The 20,263-nt window shown below is 49.5% G+C and overlaps 1 protein-coding gene across 1 annotated transcript in view; it reads left to right on the forward strand.

Annotated features, from left to right (window-relative positions):
- The window catches only part of NDST2 (N-deacetylase and N-sulfotransferase 2), a 2,001,368-nt gene that overhangs the window by 1,526,627 nt on the left and 454,478 nt on the right, over nucleotides 1–20,263 (forward strand). Inside the window, exon 12 of the mRNA XM_069610676.1 lies at nucleotides 18,792–18,901. Within this exon, the coding sequence (XP_069466777.1) occupies nucleotides 18,792–18,901 (110 nt within the window). The remainder of the gene's footprint in view (nucleotides 1–18,791; nucleotides 18,902–20,263) is intronic.

Raw genomic sequence — 20,263 nt, forward strand, 5'->3', positions numbered from 1 at the left:
TCCCACAACACCCTAGGCGTGTGGGTTTTCATTTGCAGAAGCAAGTCTCACAAGAACTTGAACAATTAAGAAATAATGACATCATAGAAAGAGTAGAACATGGGCCAACGCCAAGGGTTTCTCCTCTCGTAGTGGTTCCTAAAGCTGACGGGCGGCTTAGACTCTGTGTCGATATGAGAATACCAAATACAGCAATCTTGAGAGAGAGGCATCCTGGACCAAACATAGAAGATACGATCATTCGTTTAAACATGGCTAAAAGATTCAGCAAGTTGGACTTGAATCAGGGGTACCATCAGTTAGTAATTGACCAGGAGTCGCGTCCAATAACTACTTTTAGCACTCATGAAGGGTTATTCAGGTACAAAAGACTCAGTTTTGGAATATCCTCAGCAGCTGAAATTTTTCAGGAGGCCATCAGAAAAGTAATAGCTCCAGTGCCCAATGCGTTCAATTATAGCGACGACATTCTGGTGTATGGCAATGATCAAAGTCAACATGACAAGGCTCTGAGACAAGTGTGTGCACTGCTGCAAGATAGCGGTTTGACATTGAATGCACAGAAATGTGAAATAAACAAGCAAAGCCTAAAATTCTTTGGACATATATTCTCAGAGGGAGGCATGAAAGCAGATCCAGAAAAAGTGGGAATAATAATGAAAATACATGCTCCAAGAGATGTGACTGAGCTGAGGTCCTTTCTTGGAATGGCTGGATATTGCGCAAGATACATGCCGGAGTATGCTACGCTGACGGAACCTTTGAGGAGTTTATTAAGGAAGGATGTGGAATATGTTTGGACGGGAAAGTGTGAAGAGAGCTTCAGGAAGATAAAAGATGAATTGGCGAGTGACAGACAGCTATCATATTTCAATCCGGAATGGGACACTGAAGTAATTGCTGATGCTAGTCCAGTGGGGTTGGGAGCAATCCTTGCACAGACAGATCCCGATGAGAAAGTGGAAAACAAGAGAATGAGAATCATTGCCTATGCAAGCAGAGCCTTAAATGATATTGAGCGGGCGTACTCGCAGGCAGAAAAGGAGAGCCTTGCCGCTGTCTGGGCTTGTAAGAAATTTAATCACTTTATAATAGGAAAATCGTTTGTGTTGGTGACAGATCATCAAGCTTTAATCTCAATATTCGGAAATCCTCGAATAAAAATGCCCCCAAGAATTGAATGTTGGGGCATGAGGCTACAAGAATATAACTATAAGATTGTCCACCGACCAGGGAAGGATGCAAATCCAGCCGATTATTTATCAAGGCACCCAGTGGATGGGACGGATGTAATGATGCAAAGTGAAGCGGAAGATTATATTTCATACCTATCATTGAATGCGTTGCCAGTGGCGATAACAAAAGAGATGTTCATAACCAGATGCCAAGATGATCCAATGATTAAGGCAGCAGTGAAACTCACAAAAACTGGAAAATGGCAATGCACTGCTCAAATAAGAGGTCTGGAGGAAGGCGATATGAAAGACTTAAAAAAGTTGGAGAAGATAAGCAGTGAGTAATCCGCAACCAGTGATGGTATGCTTCTCAGAGGTAGTAGACTAGTAGCCCCCAAGAGTCTGAGGAAAACTTTAGTGATGATTGCTCACGAAGGACATAGGGGCATAGTGAACACCAAGAAAATTTTAAGGAACCAGGTGTGGTTTCCTTGCATGGATTTGATTGTGGAGGATGTAATACGGAATTGTTTTGCCTGTCAAGTGACATCTCCTTTGAATCAGTCAGAACCTCTGAATATAGTACCATTACCTCAAAGGCCTTGGATACGAGTGGCATTAGATTTTTTTGGTCCACTAGAAGAAGGTGGATATCTACTAGTGGCAATTGATGAATATTCGAGATTTCCGCTAGTGAGACAAGTTCAATCCACGGCATTCCATCATGTAGTGGTCATACTTGATGAGTTGTTCAGTGAGTGGGGAATTCCACAAGTCATAAAGACAGATAATGGAGCACCATTTCAAGGACATGATTTTGGCAAGTTTGCCGCTCATATGAGATTCCGTCATCAAAAGATTACCCCATTATGGCCCCAAGCAAACGGGATGGTGGAAAGGTTTATGGGTAATCTAAAAAGAGCCAGACAAAGAGCGGTTGTGGATAATGTACCATTTCCTCAAGTGGTCTCACAAATGCTCAGGAGCTACAGAAACACTCCCCATGAGATGACGGGGCACACTCCTGCGGAGTTGATGATCCGGTACAAGCCGCGGATTCGACTTCCTAGACTAGAGGATTACACAGCTGAGGAAGATGAGGAGATCAGAAAAAGAGATTTAATGAAGCGTCTGAAAACTAAGGAGTGGGTCGACATGAAGAAGAAAGCTGCTGAAATAAAACTACAGGAGGGAGACATTGTGGTTGTAAAGCAGAGGCAGCGAAAGAAGATAGACTCCAAGTACAGACCGACAAAGTTGAAAGTCACTGCTGTAAAGGGATCGTTGGTCACAGCGGTTGGAACTGGTGGTGAAATCACTAGAAACATATCCTTTTTCAAAAAGATTTTTCCTCAGGGGCATGAGAGGGAGGAGACTGGGAAATGTACAGAACTGATTGATGACACAGATATTGATTTAACGTGGTTATATGTGAATGAGGATAAACCTGTGGAATGAGGAAAAGAACAGGGTTTGAGGGAAGTGTGCACAGAAGGGAATGTTGATGTTAGTGGTGGAGAAGGTCAAGGCATGCATGTGGAAGGAGGCAATTGTGTTTTTGGTGGGGACATAGAAAACAGGGACGTTAGAGATGATTTTCAAGATAATCATATGAGGAGTAGATTTCAAAGAGTCATTCGCAAACCAGAGAGACTCATTGAACAAATGTAATGCTTGATGAACTAAAGGGGCAGCCATATGATAAGTAAGGGGGCGGGGGTGTTGTGTGTTACATGTTATTAGTAGATCGAATTAGGAACAATAGAATGCTAATGTTGGGGCTCTAGAATGTTGGGGGTTGGTTGGCCAGTCTGGTTATAAAATAAAGTATAGATAAGACGTTCAACCTCTTGGCTAATTATTCATTTGGATAATATAAACAACACACAACAGGCTCTATTACCGGAATTGCGCCCGAGGGTCTCCGCCCATTTACTGGCATCATGGCCGAGGGGCTACGCCCTGTTAACGGCAGCACGTCCGAAGGGGCGCCTGAACGCAGCTCTAATGACCCCCGGGACGAGGTGGATACACCTACCGGGCATGGGCCAGAGGAGCGGGGCAAGTCGCACGCTGCTCACATAGAGTTGGCAGAGGCTCGCACCAACGAGCCAAGCAACACATCGCAGCCACGTGGCAAGCAGCTCAACAAAATGCTCGACGTGCCAGAAAAGGACACTCGTTCGACGCCTCTGCAGGACTTTGGCGAAGAACGAGTATCGAGGTGGGACTGGCATCAACCAGGTACGTGGCCTATGGCCTACCCTTCTTATGCGCAAGGCTGTTTTCACTTGCGTCCGTATGTACAGGGTCGGCAGCGGCCTCAGCTGCCTCTAGTTATCCCATCAGTGCCCTGCTCCTCCTCTTTGGCCAGCGAGGACCGGATCTTTGAGTGGTTCCTCGGCCTCATGAAGTCTCCAGATATGTGGGCTATCAAGGACGCAGTCAGGGAAGTCCTTCCCTCTATGCTAGCAGCACCACAGACGCCTCGGCGGACGCCTCTGGCCCCGGCGCAGCCGCCTCCTCTGGCTCCTCCGCCTACTCCACAGGTAGTTTCATCCCAGCCTCTTCCTCAGCCTCCAGTGGTGGTCCCTGTGCCCCAGCCTCCGGCTGCGGATACTACTCCTCCTCCTCCTCCTACTCCACAGGATTCCCTAGATCCTCAGGATACTGATGAGGAGGAGGATGCTGACACGCCATCCTCGGCCAGGGCCTTCCACAAACGTATCTCTGGCCTGGCGCAATACCTGGGCCTCCCACAGCCCCAGGTTGAACTGGCAGAGGGCGTCCTCGCTGAAGTCCTCACGAGGCGACCTTCTGCCAGAACGGGGATTCCACTGCAGACCGACGTGATATCCCTCGCCAAGAAGTGGTGGCTCAAGCCCCACTCTGTCCAGCCGTCAACCGCCGCCTGGACGCCAAGTACAGGCAGATGGAGGGGGATACACTCTTGCTCTCCTCCCAATCTCAGCCATACTCCTCTGTGATTGCTGCAACATCACTGTACTCCAAGCCTCAGTCGTCCTCGTCTTCGTCATCTACGGCGCTGTTAGGCAAGGAGGAGAAAACCTTGAAGGAATACGGTAAGAAGCAGTGTTCCAATGCTTCCTTGCACCTGCGACAGGCCAACACAGATGCCATGGTGGCAGCCGCTAACCAAAGATTATGGCGGGAAATTGACGACTTCCTCCCAGAACTCCCCACCCACAGCCAATCACGTTTCAAGGCGGGGCTAGCCGAAGCCAAGTTTGTGGCTCAATATATCATGGAGTCCACTCGGGGACACATTGATAACTCTGGACGTGCCATCTGTATTGCCACGGACATGAGAAGGATGGCCTGGCTCCGGGCAACCATGTTCAACCCGGATGTCCAGGAACGTATTCTAGACCTGCCCTTCGAGGGGAGTGACCTCTTTCACTCCAGCATAGACGAAGAGCTGTACAAATAGACGAATAGCTCCCAGACGGCTAAGTCTTTATGCATTCTGACAAAGACCATGCCCAAAGTGTACTCCCAGTCTCAGCAACGCTCGGATAAGTGTCGCTCATCTGAAGGGTTCTGCGGCCTCCAGGAACGGTGGTCTCGGCAGCTGGAGCGCTCGCCGATCCCTAGTCGGCGCAAGCATCAAAAAGGGGGGTGGAAGGGCAAGGGCTTTTTCCAGTCCCCCTCCACCGCCTCTGAGGGTAAGAAGCCATGACACACACACTGGGGTCCATGTGTTGCCAGTGGGGGGGCAGGCTTGCTCTTCACGCAGTCTTTTGGGGACAGAACTTTGCAGACCCCAGGATTCTGTCAGTAGTATCCTCGGGGTACCGTCTACCTATTCCTGCCTCTCCTCCCTCCTCTACTCCTCTTCTACAAGTTGGGACAGCAACTCTTTTGGCAGAGATTCGGTCGCTTGTCCTGAGCCAGGCCGTTGAGGAAGTCCCAGCCTCCGAGCAGGGCTCGGGCTTCTACTCCAGGATCTTCGCCATTCAGAAAAAGAACCAGGCTGGCCTGAGAGTTGTTCTGGACCTTTCCACCCTTAACCTCTCCTTACCTCTCCAGAGGTTCAAGATGGTGATGCCAGCTTTTATTGCAGAGACATTATGCAGGGGAGACTGGATGTGCTCCCTGGTCCGAAGGATGCCTATCTGCACCTCCCGATCTGGCAACCCCATCGGTCTTTCCTCCGATTCAGGATCATGGGCTGCCATTTTCAATACAAGGTCCTCACTTTTGGCCTCAACTGGGCCCCCAGGGTCTTTACCAGACTTGTGAATGCAGTGGCAGCCCTACTCCGGGCTCAGGGCCTCCATATATACCCCTACCTAGACGACTGGCTCGTCAGGGCTACATCTCAAGAAGCAGTTCACCACTCCTCCCATGCACTGATGAACATGGTAAACGCCCTGGGCTTTCACTCAATCTCAAGAGTCACAACTTCAACCCACACAGTCGTTGACCTTTCTGGGCCTCATCTGGGACACGCGCTCTGAGAGGGTCTACCCCTCGGAGGACAAGCTCGCGGCCACCAGGAGGGCCATGTCCCACTTTCTCAGCCGGGGCGCTATCTCGGCTTGGTGGTACCAGCATCTGCTGGGCCTTTTTGCAGCGGTACTGTTGGCCGTCCCCCACACAAGACTCATGATGAGGAGGATTCAGCTACACTTCGCAGCATTGTGGAACCAGGAGAGGGGCTCTCAGGCGGAAATTATCAAGATCCCCATCTCTCTCCACCCGGACCTCACATGGAGGTCCAGGGAATGCAACCTGCAGACGGGCAAGCCCTTCTGCCCCCCTGTTCCTCAGGTGATGATTACCACAGACTCCTCCCTAGAGGGCTGGGGAGCCACCCTGGAGGACCTCTCGGTCCATGGCACGTAGACCCGTCAAGAACAAGAATACCACATCAATTGGCTGGAACTGAACGCCATCTGGTTAGCGCCCAGAGCCTTCCTCCCACGTCTCAAGGGAAGGGTTGTCCTGCTCCAGACAGACAACTCGACCAGTATGTACTACATCAACAAGCAGGGGGGGACCAGGTCCCCCTCCCTGTGCAGACTGGCGATCAGCATGTGGGAATGGGCCTTGGAACGACATTTACCTCACGGCAGTGCACCTTCCAGGGGAATCCAACTTGGAAGCAGACAGGCTCAGCAGGTTGGGAGCGGACAACTAAGAGTGGCAGCTGAACAACCTTGTTGCACAGGAGATTTTCCACTGTTGGAGCTTCCCTCAGGTGGATTTCTTTGCACACCGGGCACAACAGGAAGTGCCCCCAGTTCACCGCCTGGCAGGGGCAGGGCCTAGGCTCCCTGGTCGACTCCTTGTGGATCCAGTGGAACGGCATGTCAGCATACGCCTTCCCGCCCACTCCACTGATTCACCGAGTACATTGCAAGTTCAAGGAGTCTCGCCAGCTCAACCTCATTCTGATAGCTCTGTGGTGGCCAGCCAGGCCATGGTTCTCGGAGCTGCTCAGCCTCTCGGTGGTCCCTCCAACCCACCTCCCAACGGGCCCAACACATCTTCTCACACAGCAGGAGGGGTAGGGTCATCCACCCCGCCCCCCAGAAACTGGCCCTGACAGCGTGGTTCCTGAGCAGGTAACGCTCAGCCAGCTCAACCTATGTCAAGCTTATCTGGAGATCATACAAGGGGCTAGGTGCAAGGCTACCAGAGCCCAGTATAAAAGTAAATGGACCAGGTTCTGCCACTGGGCTCACTCCAAGGACATCGACCTGCTGGCTTGCTCATTGGACGACATGCTGTCATTCTCGGCTCACCTCGCCAACTCGGGTGTGCAGGTGGACACCTGCCGCACATACCTCTCAGCCATTGGGGCCTACAGGAAATCGGATGAAGGGGTCTTCTCCTCCAACCCAATCGTCAGTAGACAGCTGGCCGGGCTCGCGAGGCTCTACCCGCCCATCAGGGAGCCACACCCTGTGTGGGATTTGAATCTGGTCTTGGAGCGCCCTCGCACCCAAGCCTTTTGAGCCTATGGCAACTGCGGACATCAGGCTGGTCACCATCAAGACGGCCCTTATAGTCGGCCTCACATCGGCGCGCAGGATTATCGAGATCCAGGCCCTAGTCGCCTCAGAGCCGTACACCACCTTTCACAAGGACAAGGTGGTCCTGCGAACCCATCCAGCATTTTTACCTAAGGTGCCATCAGCTTTTCACTTAAACGAGGAGATCGTCCTTCCTACATTCTTTGCGGACCCGAAGGACGAGCCTCAGAGAGTTCTGCACTGCCTGGATGTCAGGCGTGCCCTGAAATTTTACCTAGACAGGACCAAGGGCATCCGAATGTCAGACTCCCTGTTCATCACCTTTGGAGGCGCCAGGCTGGGCTATCAGGCCTCCAAAGCCCCCATCTCCCGCTGGATGGTCTCGGCCATCAAGGAAGCTTACGAGGGCCAGCATAGACCCTTTCCGGCGAACATGCATGCCCACGGTCAGAGCCAAGACAACGGCCATCGCCTTTCAGCGCCATGTCCCCTGGCAGGTCATAAGCAGGGCGGCCACATGGGCCACTCCCTCGGCTTTCTGCAATCATTACTGTTTGGATGCCGGCTCCAGAGCAGATGCAGCATTCGGACAGGTGGTCCTCCGTAACCTGTTTGCTTAAGGAGTGTCTCCTCTCCACGCTGGGACTACATTCAGTTGTAATCACCCATGCAGTATGGAGGAAAGGGGACGGGACGTAAGAGTAATTATAAGTTACTCATCGTAGTGACTAACGTACTCTTAGTCCATAGTGCCCTTTCCTCCATACGTCCCACCATCCTCCCCCTAATAATCTGGTGTCATTAGGCAATGGACATCTATTGTCGACGCGTCTTTGGGGACTGAAGTGTGGGGCCGGAGTCAGGGAAGCACATGCTCCCAGGGCTGTGCCTCTAAATTTAGAGGCGGAAGAAGATTTTCCTGGTGAAAAAGGTTGCCTCTTGTCCCTCGAGAGGGACGCCCATGCAGTATGGAGGAAAGGGGACTATGGACTAAGAGTACGTTAGTCACTACAGTGAGTAACTTAAAATTTCCTCACCTTCCCCCTGAAACTCAATGTCTCCAGAGCTCTGGTCCTTGCTAGGCTGCACTACTCCAACCTCTTCCTTAATCTGCCTAAATCCTCCCTTCAGCCCCTTCAACTAATCCAGAATAGGACTGTAAGATTTATCCTTGGCCTCAAGCCCAGGGACCGTATCTCTACAGCCCTAAAATCTCTCCACTGGTTCCCGATTGCTGTGAGGATCAAGTTCAAGAGCCCTGGCATCATCCACAAGGCTTTCTGGGACCTGCAACGATGCTACATCAAACTATCTCTCCCTAAATACCTCCCTGCTAGAGCCCTTTGGTCTTCCAGCTCCAATTGCCTGCAGATAAGATGCTTTTCCAAGCAGCAAGTGGGGGGTAGATCTCTCTCTTCCGCAGGTGCCTCCTCTGGAATGGCCTCCCTGCCCCTCTCAGACTTGAGCCTGATCTCCTTAAGTTCCGGGAAGCTTCTCAAGGCCCTCCTTTTGTCTTCTTCCATCCTTCCATCTCCCCTGCTAATGTCCCTCCCTGCCTTTCTGACTGGCTGCCTGGTTCCTTCAGATTCATACAGGGTACCAGGCCCTCCTAGACCAGTCTTTCCCTGCGCTTGCTCGCCTCTGCCCTCTCACCCCCTTACTTCCACTTGTCCTCCCGGGCTCCCTTCCCCTGCACTAGCCTGGCAGGGCCTGCACCCCTTGAGGCCATCCAACCTGTTCCTTGCACTTATCGCGTGGACCATCTTCCCCTGCACTCTCTGCAGTTCCCTGTCACTTGTCCGCCTGTCCTCCCCTTAGCACTCTCCAGTTCCTCTTTGCCCCCCCTGCTATTGCACGCTCGCCACTCTGACCTGCACTTCCTTTCCCTTCTTACAGTAGCATTAGTGCATTTCGCTTTGACCGGCACTTCCCCTCTCCCCCTGCACTTCTTGTTACTGGAATTGCACGATCTGAATGGGGCTTAGTAGGACTGTTTTTTGTTTTCTTCATCCCTGTCCCCCCCCCCCTATACCCCCATGTTGTGCCTTGAAACACCATTTGCTGTATAGGGACATTATAAATGCCCAATAAATAAACAAAAGAAATACATTTGTCAACCAACAAAACAGCTAGGCCTTGCCCTAATGATTTTATTTGATTAAAACAGCTGCACCTGTGCTGGAACTCCGTGGCTAGCAAAATAACCTCAATAGTTGGTTGAGCTGGGCTCTGTCCAAACCTTTCCAGCACTGTAGCTCTCCATCAGCACATTAAAAAGGCTGAAATTGGCCATGCAGTGCCCTATGAAAGAAATTGAATGTGTGGGTAAGGTCTCCTGTGTGAATGCCAGCTATGCCAGGCCAGTCCTGAATTTTACTTAGCCAAGAGCTCATGGATGTACATGATTATTTCGCAGTGCATTTTAACATGGTTTAAAAATACGAAGCAAAACATTTCAGATAACCAACATTTTGAATCCCCTTATTCCCTCTACCCACCACCCCTTTATCCCCTTCAACCTTACCTAAATATCCCCACTTACCTTCTTTCTTCTCCCTGCATCGAGCTTCTTCCGGCAACATCGGTTCCATCTCCCAGAACTTCCGCCGCAGGGCCCTTTCTTTTTTCTCTTTATTTTCTTTATCCCCCGCTGCCCCAAACCCATAATGTCTAGCAAGGGGAGCGGGGGACAACCCCTGCTACCCCTGTTTGACATTATGGGATATGTTTTTGTTTTTTTATCCGATGCTGAATGTGCCTAAAACTTGCATTCAGCTTTTTATTTTCCCGAACCTTTTTGGACGAAATGGATCTCATTAGCTTTCCACTTCCAGTGTTCCTATGGTGGATTTAAATAATGTTAACTTCCATAGATTTTGGGGGGTGTGGCTAACTAGCCATGTAATAAGTCGCGGGTCCCGAGAGCTCCCGCTGATCCTTGATGATCCGAGGTCGCACAGACGGAAAAAATGGTGCAGGCGAAGGCATAACAAACCCATAGTTGTGGGAATATGAGCGGTACGTTATGAGCAGATGCGGAAGCTGGACCGAGGTGTGTAACAGCAGATATTAAGGAAAAGAAATGCTGCAACGGGCCGCGGTAAACTGACCAAGATGGTGGCCGCGTTTGAACAAAGGAAAGCGCTGACGAGTTGCAGAGTAACACTACAAGGATTGTAGCGAACGCTCAGAGGGAGACCACTACCGCTGGCAGTGGGCACTATACAGAGCGGAGTGTCTAGGTATGCCTCGCTAACTGGTCCGGTGCATGTGAAAGTCGAAGAATGGTACCGGAGGCACAACGGCCAGCATACTGAGAACAGAACGTACGGACTAGACCATTAACATTTGGTTACTCGGGGGCGGTTGCTGCCAGCAGTTCACTGCCCCCTGGAAGATATAGCCCCATTGGTGTGTCTGGACTGCCTTCACACAAGCACAACGAAGGAAGCAAACAAATCTAGGTAGCGGGTTTGGGGTCCCCAGACAAAGAGGAAGAGTAGCAGGAACAAGCGACACGAACAACCGTGCAGAATCAAGAGCTGCGCGTGAAGGGTCAGCTGGCAAAGTCCAGGAAAAATGCAGAGGAAGTTGGGCTCGATAAACCAGAGAAAGTAAAGCCGTGACACACGCGGATTGAAACAGCTGGAGCTAGTAAGGGATCCCGCTCCATTGTGAGAGAGCTCTGTACAGGGAAGCACAGCCCACACTCCTGCAAATGGATATAAAGTATAGCAATACAGCGAGGAGAAGTGACCGGTACCCAAGGTGGGAGAAATAGACGAGGCTACAACTTGGGGAGTGGTGCACAGCAAGGGCGCGCTATATTCCCACAACACCAGCCAAACAACTGACGTGCTAAAAAGCACTTGGAAAACAAAACGATAGGAAACTGTATGTCACGACCCTCGCCCAAAACCTCATATGACAACCCCATTGGCCAGGTGGAGTCAGGACTCGGGTCTTTAGAGCCAGGCATCCTTGTCCAAGGCCCTCTTGGGGCCACTCCTGGCGCCTATGGCGCCAGGCTCATACACCATGAGAAACATGTGCTTGGGAACTACTTATTGAGTTGCCAGCCAACATGGAGGCATCCACATAGCTTGGTTCCCAGGAACCAAGCTATGCGGTCTAGTGTTTTGGGTGTGGTAGCCTAGGGACTACTTTAACTGAACTATTTTGTTGGGGCTATTTAAACCACACTCAAGCAAGACAACACGCTTCGCGTTACTTTGCAGCTTGCAGTGTGACGCTCACCGTGTCCAGCTATTCCCTCGAACCTCGGAGAAGCAGAACCTGCAAGGAGACAAAAGGAACATCATTAGCAGCAGCATCTTACCTGCAGTCTTCATCTTTAACCACTTTCAGCTTCTGAGAACAGCTTCCTTGAATCAGCACGCCTCCCGGACAGCACAACCTGAAAGAGGAAGATGGGGGCAACATTAAAGAAAGCAGTAGAGACATTTGTAAATTACGAACTGCTCAAAAGACTTACCTGGCTGGTCGCCTCACGGCTGGCACCATTCCGGACATTCTACTCGCGCTGAAGAACACTGCGACCTACAAGGAAGGAAAACACAGATTAGCAAAGGCAAGACTTTGCAGCGCTGCGCATATCGCTTACTTAACTCATCATTGGGCTCTTTATGTGCCATCATTTACCAGCGGGGCTCAACCAAGTCAGTTTGCCGCGCTGAAGCTCCGCATACCTAAGGGAGGAAAAATAGACATTCTAAATAAAGTCATGCAGGATAGCAACAAAACTGAAGAACAGCAATAAGACCTACCAGAACAATATCAAACGGGCCGGTGTCAGTGAAGTAACTAGACCGCACACGCCCAAGAAAGACAAAGCGCCCCTGCAAAGAAGGCAGGATGGAGAGCACGCCTAATTCTACCACCAGGTGAGGAGAGGGCCCAGAGGGGCTGAAATCATACAGGGGTGGGGGGAGGATACTTACCCCGGTCGGTCAGTCTTGAACACAGTCCTCCTGTATTTTCAGGCAGAACCTTCCCCGCAGACTACATCTGGGCAGAGCTGAGAAGCATACCAGCGAGTAACCCGGCTGGGTGGCGTCCCTGTGGATACCAGGTGAGCGTAACACTGTAAGAGCACAAGATGGAAAGAGCAATATGGCGCAGAGCTATCACCTAAAGACATAAGGGACAGTACAAGTGATAGAGCACTGGAAACGGGATAAAATAATTATACTCCCAGATGGCAGCATAGAGGCAATACTCTACAGCAGGACTCCCACCAAACAGAGTTCCCACCAAACAAGCAGTGGAGGGCGGAACTGTACAGACAAGGAACGGAAGCCAACGCTGCAGAGGTAGCCCTGGCAGTAGCCCAGGAAGAACTGGATGAAGGTTCAGAGCAGGAGCAGCAGGGAGGGGGTATTGCGGGATCTGGAACTCTGAACAAGATACCTGCACTAAATCTGTGGTGATGCAGAGTGAGGACCATCTATTCGCAGGATTACAGGCAACACGGGTGGGCCGAGACACTGGTGCACGTGTGCTGATGCTGCATCACTACAGAGGATGTACGCAAGATTTGCTTGACCCCAATCCACATACGAAGCCCCCAAGGGGGAGTGAAGAACCGAGACTGAGAACATTACGCAACCCTAAGGCCCCAGACCATCGGTGTGAGGAGGACAGCGCCCAGCCGAGGGACATGGTATACAGAGCAGATTAACCCATGACATAGTGGACAGGCGCAGGCATAGTAAGGGCGGCCTATGGTGTCAACAGCAAGACCAGCCACAGACAAACCCCCCACAGGGCACGGACAATGGACTGGCACCAGGTGGCACCCCTCCTTGCGGTAAAAGCAGAAAAGGAGCCCACCCAAGGCTCCTCCCCGGAAGCAACGTCTATCGAGGTACAAGAATCAGTGTGGCACTGGAATAATATAACATTGTGAAGTAGGCAGACAAGGCCGGCAGCACGACGAGAGGAATGATGCTCAAATGCAGTAAAGCTAAAGTGAAACAGCCCACAATGGACATTTTCACCAAACCATCACAATCCCCAAACATAATAGCCCAGGCAAAAGGATACGCAGGGGACGACCGCCCCGGCGAGGAACGATCATCTGATCCTGGACGCCATAACAGAGTTGAAATCCTCATGTGGGAGCAAGATTGATTGTCATAGCGGAACTGAGAACAGCGCTGGAACTCAAAAATGATGCGGTCGGTTTAGACGTGAACCTCTTAAGACAACATGTAAGAACTCTAGCAGAGCGCACAAACGGTCTAGAAAGTGCAGTGAAAACCAATACAGAGGTCAGCACGACCAACGCCAAAGAGGTCCATATATTGCAACAACAGGTACGCAACCTGGAAAGCCGAGCAGAGAAAGCGGAAGGTTGAGCTATACGCAACAACATTCGAGTGGTGGGACTTCCCGAGGGAGAAGAGGGCTCAGACCTGACAAATTACATTGAGCACATGCTGATTCAAGAGATAGGAGCGGGCGTGCTCACCCAAGGGTTTAAGGTGGAAAGAGCGCACAGAGCCTAGACCAGGAGGCCCCAGCCGGGAGCTCCTCCCCGAGCAATCATCGCCAGGATTTTGAACTATAAAGATAGAGAAAAGATCATGGAATATTTTGGCAAGGGCGGAACGATAAATAGGGCATTGGCGTCTGTCGCAGCGTACCCGGATTACACCATGATGGTACAAAGTCAACGTCTACACTATGTGGCAGTGAAAAGGACATCTGGCTTCAAGTACATGCTTTTCTATCCCACAAAACTCAAGGTCCTGCACAAGAGCAGCATTCTTTTTTGAGACACCTGAAGAAGCAATGAATTGGTTGGACAATCAAGGCTGCCCAGAGGATGCAGACGGCCAGGATCGAAGTGGAAAGGATAAGTGAATTTGCGTCTCCCTATTGATTGACTGGACGGATGTTAATTCAGTGACTCCGATATTGGCAGGGTAGCAGGATCATACTAAAACCCATAAGGGTACACTGAGTATGTAAGTAGGGAAGTAAATGTTGACCGTTACATACACTCATCATGTGGACTTTGGGACTTGAATATACATGTGAGTAAGGTCATGCATAAGTCAAGCGTGTGCAATATACTGTGGCATTAATGCGGGAGATGCGGGGAAGGGAGTTCTTATCCCCAGTAGTTAGATTAGTTGAAGCGCCAATAAGGTGGTATCCCCCTGCAGTATTCTGAGTACTGGCGGAAGCCGAGAAAGGACTAGATGCAGGGTAGCCTGAGATCTAGCGATGGAGCTTGGCACCAGTTGGGGTTTGGGAGTGAGGGAGGTGGGCGGGGAGGGAGTTGGGAAGTTTGATGGATGTTAGAAGTTGGGGAGCGAGCTTACACCTATGCATCACTGTGGAAGAAGAGAGGGGAGAGTGGAGGGATGGGGATATGGATAAGATGGGGGATCTTAAGATAGTGACTTGGAATGTCAGGGGGCTCAACAGCTATCAAAAAAGGAATAAAATCATGATGTATTTGAAGAGACAGAGGATTGACATTGCTCTATTACAAGAAACCCACTTAACAAAGGAGAAACTAGAACTGGTGGGGAGGAAATGGAAAGGGACTACCATGGGGCAACATATTCGGCGTATGCCAGAGGGGTTATTACTTGTATAGCACCACATGTCCCCTTTAAGATACTGCAGTCCACCGTGGAGCCAGATGGGAAGATGGTGCCGATTAGAGGCCTGATGGAGAACCGGGAGCTGAGCATTATCAACACGTACACCCAGAACCATGATGCTACTAGCTATGTCGGGAATCTATACAACGTGGTCAGCCCTTACATTGGGGGGGGGAGGGGAGCGGTCATATGGGGTTGGGGGAACTTCAATTGCACGCTAGACCCCAGAGTAGACAGATCTGATATGAAGATGGGAAAGCCTACCTCGGCAGCGAAAGCCCTAAGACCCCTACTGAGAGATTTCAATCTAGTAGACATGTGGAGGGTGCACCACCCACAGGATCAGCACTACTCCCACTACTCTACCCCACATAACGTATACACGAGGCTAGACTATATATTTGCTACACCGGAGTTGACGGGGGAATTCGTACGGTTGGAATATAAAGCAAGAGTCCTCTCTGACCATGCGTCACTGATTGTAACTTGCCAATATTTACCACCCAGAGCACGGATCCCGACGTGGAAACTTAGGGCCGAAGCCTTGAAAGATAGTGTTCAGAGAGGACCTACGGAAAGAAATTGTAGAATATTTTGAGCACAACACAGAGAGTGTGGATTCGGCCGGCATAGTGTGGGAAGCATTTAAGGTGGTGATGAGGTGTACAGCAATAGCCAAATCCAAAGGTCTACCGGGAGGGATAGTACACAAGCTACACGAAGCAGAGAAAAAATTGGAGATGATTATGGGTAAGGGCAAGCACTCCCCTGAGGAGACTGGGACTATCAGACAGTTGCAACAAGATTGCAGGGGGCATTGGGAGAGACTATGCAACCTGAACTATAAAAAATAATGACTTAAGACAGCATGCTGGAGGGGACAAGCGGGCAGCTTGTTGGCCTGGCTATATAAGAGCGAAACGCCCAGGCAAACCATCTGGGTAATACGGGGCACAGATGGACGAATACTAGCCACCCAAGAAGAAGTTAACAGAGGCTTCTTAGAATTTTACCAGCAGCTATATAAAGATGTGGGAGAAGGTGGAGGGGATGAGGTGATCGAAACTTTGGCGGACATTGTCCTTCCTAAATTGGGGACTGCGGAGAGGGAGGCCCTGGAGGTTCCGATTACGGCAGAGGAATTAGAGGAGGTGGTCAAGCTTCTACCAACTAGTAAGGCTCCTAGAGCAGATGGGCTCCCTAGCGAGTTCTACAAAACATACAAAGAGGTGCTACTCCCCCCGCTATTGGCGATGTTAAATGAAGCGTTAGACAAAGGGATGCTGCCGGAATCCCTAAGGGAGGCGATCATCATCCCACTTCTCAAGCCTCACAAACTATGCATGGACTGCGGGTCATATCGACCGCTATCCATGCTTATTCAGGATAGCAAGATACTCCAGGCAGTGTTAGCGAATAGGCTGAGACTGGTTATCAACAAACGCATAAATCCCGACCAGACCGGGTATGTCTCAGCTAGGAACATATCTGATAATCTTAGAAGACATCACGTCATAGAACAGACAGGAAAGGACTCACAGGAGGTTGCAATAATTTCATTGAATGCGGTGAAGGCCTTCGACTCGGTCAAATGGCTATGGTTGATGGCAGCCCTTAAAGAATACGGGGTCGGGCCCTCGTACTTGAGACGGGTACAACTGCTGTACAGCGCACCACTGGCCCAAGTTTGGACTGGAGCAACCATTTCAGATCGATGGCATCTCAGTAGGGGTACTAGACAGGGATGCCCATGGTCCCCGATGTTGTTTATTTTAGCACTGGAACCCCTAGCGATATAATTGAGGCAACAATATGGGGAGGTGGGGATCAGTACAAAAGGAGGACAACACCTGATATCATTGTATGCTGATGATATGCTGCTGTATTTAAGATATCCTGAAGAGAACCTACAGTATATCCTGGAAGTAATGGAGAGATATGCAGGGCTGTCAGGTATAACAATAAATCCCAAAAAATCATGTCTATTCCCCCTGCGTAGATACAAAGGGTTACCACGGGAGGAACTGCTGGTATTACAAATACAATGGGAGACCAGGTCCTTTAGATATCTGGGGGTTGAGGTATATCATACGGCCGAGGCTGAATATAAAAAATTACACGGTGAAGGCAGTGGCTAATCTAGAATATAGTATGAGGTTCTGGGCCAAGCTCCCTTTGACCATGATGGGGAGGGTGGTGTTACTAAAGATGGTGGTACTGCCCAGGCTGCTGCATTTCTTTGCGAATATACCGTACTTGATACCTAGGCGATTCTTTGTTAAGCTTGAAAGTATATGAAGAGGGTTCATATGGCACAACACTAGGAACAGGGTTGCGTTGTGGAAACTGCAGAACACGTCTGATCGAGGGGGCATTAAATTGCCCAACTTTGAGATGTACTACTTGGCCAGCCAGCTGCAATATGTAGCTAGGTGGCTATCGGAGGATTTAACATCGGAGTCTCGATTGTTGAGAGTTGAATATGTCACATTCTTCCTAAAAGAGTGGATATCGGTGCCGAAACCACAGCAAGTTGGGAGGACGAGATTGTTGGATTTGGGATGGGAGATTTGGCGTAACGCTTGTCGGGTCAAGGAAAACCCGATCCCGTGCTCCCCACAGATGCCACTAGTGGCACTAAAAGGAGTAGATGACCAATTAACGAAGGTAATTCGGAAGCATTGGGAAACGACTGGTACAGCACGCTGGGGGATATATGGCAAGAGGGGAAGGCAGTAGAGTTTGACACACTAGTGGAAGATACCGGTCTACACAGGGGACAGTATATTACCTATACCAGGCTTGTGCAGAAGATAAAGGCTACATGGTCGGAAATAGTGTGGAGGGCCCACCTGACACGGCCATAGAAACCCTCTATGATTTATCAGATGGGAGGCACAAAGTTTGCCGAATATATTAACTGCTGATGTCAAGGGTGGGGAAGGAGGTGCTCCAGTTGAGACAGGACTGGGAAGAGGAAGCCGAGGAATCTATGAATGACGGGTTGTGGGTGAGGGTTCAGGGATACCACAAAAAAGTGTCCAGGAATGCAAGGCTGCAACAAATTCAATTATATATTACCCATGGGGTGTATATTACCCCTCAGAGGATTGCAAAGTTCAAGAATGCCGGAATACAGACATGTCCTAAATGTGGGGAGGTGAATGCAGGAATGATACTTATGTTCTGGGCGTGCCCGCAAATAAAATGATTCTGGGGGAGATGGCCCATCATTTGACCGAGAAGGGGATTAAACTGGAGGTTGAATCTGTATTGGCATGCATGGTTGGGGGGGTTTCTAGGCTGCGTAAACCTAAACTTAAAGACTTGGTCTATACACTGGGCAAGCTCAGAATAGCTATGGGCTGGAAGGCAAGTAATAGACCGAAGGTAGAAGCCTGGTGGCACGACCTTCTGAAATGGGTGGACCTGGAAACAGTGGTGTGGAGCGAAGCAGCCAACATGGGCGGGGGGAAATGAAGAAGCAGAGTCATTAAGGGCCAGGAGGCGCCTAGCAGCTACTCTGAGTCTGCCCTAACCAGCTTAGAAAAAGATGATTCTATGGAGGGTGAGGGTGAGGAAAACAACCCCAGAGAGGGCATGGGAAGGTGGTGAAGTAAGTAATCTCATGGGGGGGGGGGCGTAATAGGATAGCGGGGGACATTACATGTTGCCGTACATAACGTTGGGAAGTTATGACTGATGTATAGGGTTTGGTTTTTTGGTTGTTTAGTTTGTTAAACTCAATAAAATTGGTTACAAAAAAAATAACTTCCATACATTTGCCTACATATGATGTATCAACAAAACTTTTGGATTCCCAGTTTTAAGTAACTGTTAATCTGCAGAGAATAATGTTGGTCCACATGCAGACATTTTGATTTTAATTTTAGTGGACAACTTTTTTTTATTTGCTTTATAAAGTGAGTCCTTCATCAAGCTAAAAGAAATTGACTATGTTTCCTTGTCTTTAGGTACTTATAATGGATGGTCAAGACCTGCGCACCAACCCTGCTGTTGTCATGGAGACTGTGCAGACGTTTTTGGGAGTGACTCCACTTTTCAACTACACTCAGGCCCTCAAGTACGGATTTCTGATCTTTTCATACCCAATTATATTTTGATATATATTTTTAGATCATGCAATTTCAGCTTTTGTGCCTTTGATATTGGGAGTTGAGTGCTCAGTAGTGTGCCTTGCGCCATCCCTCTTCCCAGCTACAGGGATGTAAGGGTGCTTTTGCATCGTCAAAAGTCCAAAGAAAATGTCCTCCGTCCAAAACCTACTTCTAACTAGCCCTACCACTATAACTAATAACTAAACTGCACCAGAATGTTCACCTCCTGGTAACTTTTCTTTAGCTGGCTCCACTGGGCTTCTTCTAATGGTTATTCCACGAAAAAAATCTGTTCTTGTTAGTTCTGACAACTGTGCAAACGTCAATAAAGAAAGTTCCTCACTTTCTTTGTCTGTCTGTTATGAGCTTCTATAGCTCTTGATATGGTTTTGCTTCCCCAGGGTCTTGAAACCTTCTTGTATTCTCTCATAGCCTGTTTGGCATTGATATTTTAATCTTCTCTTTCTTATTTTGTATCCTTTAGATTCTTCAAGTCTCAGATAGGACATTCTTGTCCCTTTTCATCCGATTAATACAACAATTCCTGTAACCTCTCTAAAGGCGTACACTGTTGGTTTCTCAGGCTCCTATAACCGTTATTCACACAAAGTTTAATTGGTTTCTTGCCTGGCTGAATAAGGCGAAGGTCCACATCGTAATGCTGCAGGAGACGCACCTGACGGATGAAAAACAGATCTATATCTGAACATACTCTATTTACGTCAGGGAAGTGTTGACGTGGATTGCTCCAGGGACCCCGTTCCAGCTCATAAAACAGGAAAGGGATGCGGAAGGCAGAGTGCTGATCAGGGAATGTTGGAGAATCGGGAGGGGTGCCTAGTGAATACATACGCCCCCAACAATTATTATTATTTTTTTTTTAATTTTGCATTTTTAAAGCGCTCACACAGCCCGGGGGCATCGAGGTGCTGTTACAGGAATAGTTTTTTTTTTTAGTTGCGTAATTGTTTTTTTTTATAAATCTTAGTTGCGTATTTATAACGTGCTTAAATACCCAGAGGTTTTTAAGCACGGACTCGGGGATCGAACCTGTGTTGCTTCGTGTCGTCTTGCTTCCAAGGCGAGCACGTTGCCGCTGAGCTATCCTCCCGGGACAAGGACAACCATGATGCAACAGAGTTTTTCAGGACACTCACGCCCCGCCTGGTCCCATATCGAGAAGTGTCGATCATCTGGGCAGGTGACTTCAAATGTACATTGGACCCTCGACTGGATAAATCGGACACTAAGCACAAGAAGCTGGCGCCGCCGGCCAGAGCACTACGGAAGATACTGGACCAACTCGAGCTGGAAGAAGTCTGGAGGAA

Source organism: Ambystoma mexicanum, chromosome 8 (assembly GCF_040938575.1).
Source record: "Ambystoma mexicanum isolate Mex_15411 chromosome 8, UKY_AmexF1_1, whole genome shotgun sequence".
Lineage (NCBI taxonomy): Eukaryota > Metazoa > Chordata > Amphibia > Caudata > Ambystomatidae > Ambystoma > Ambystoma mexicanum.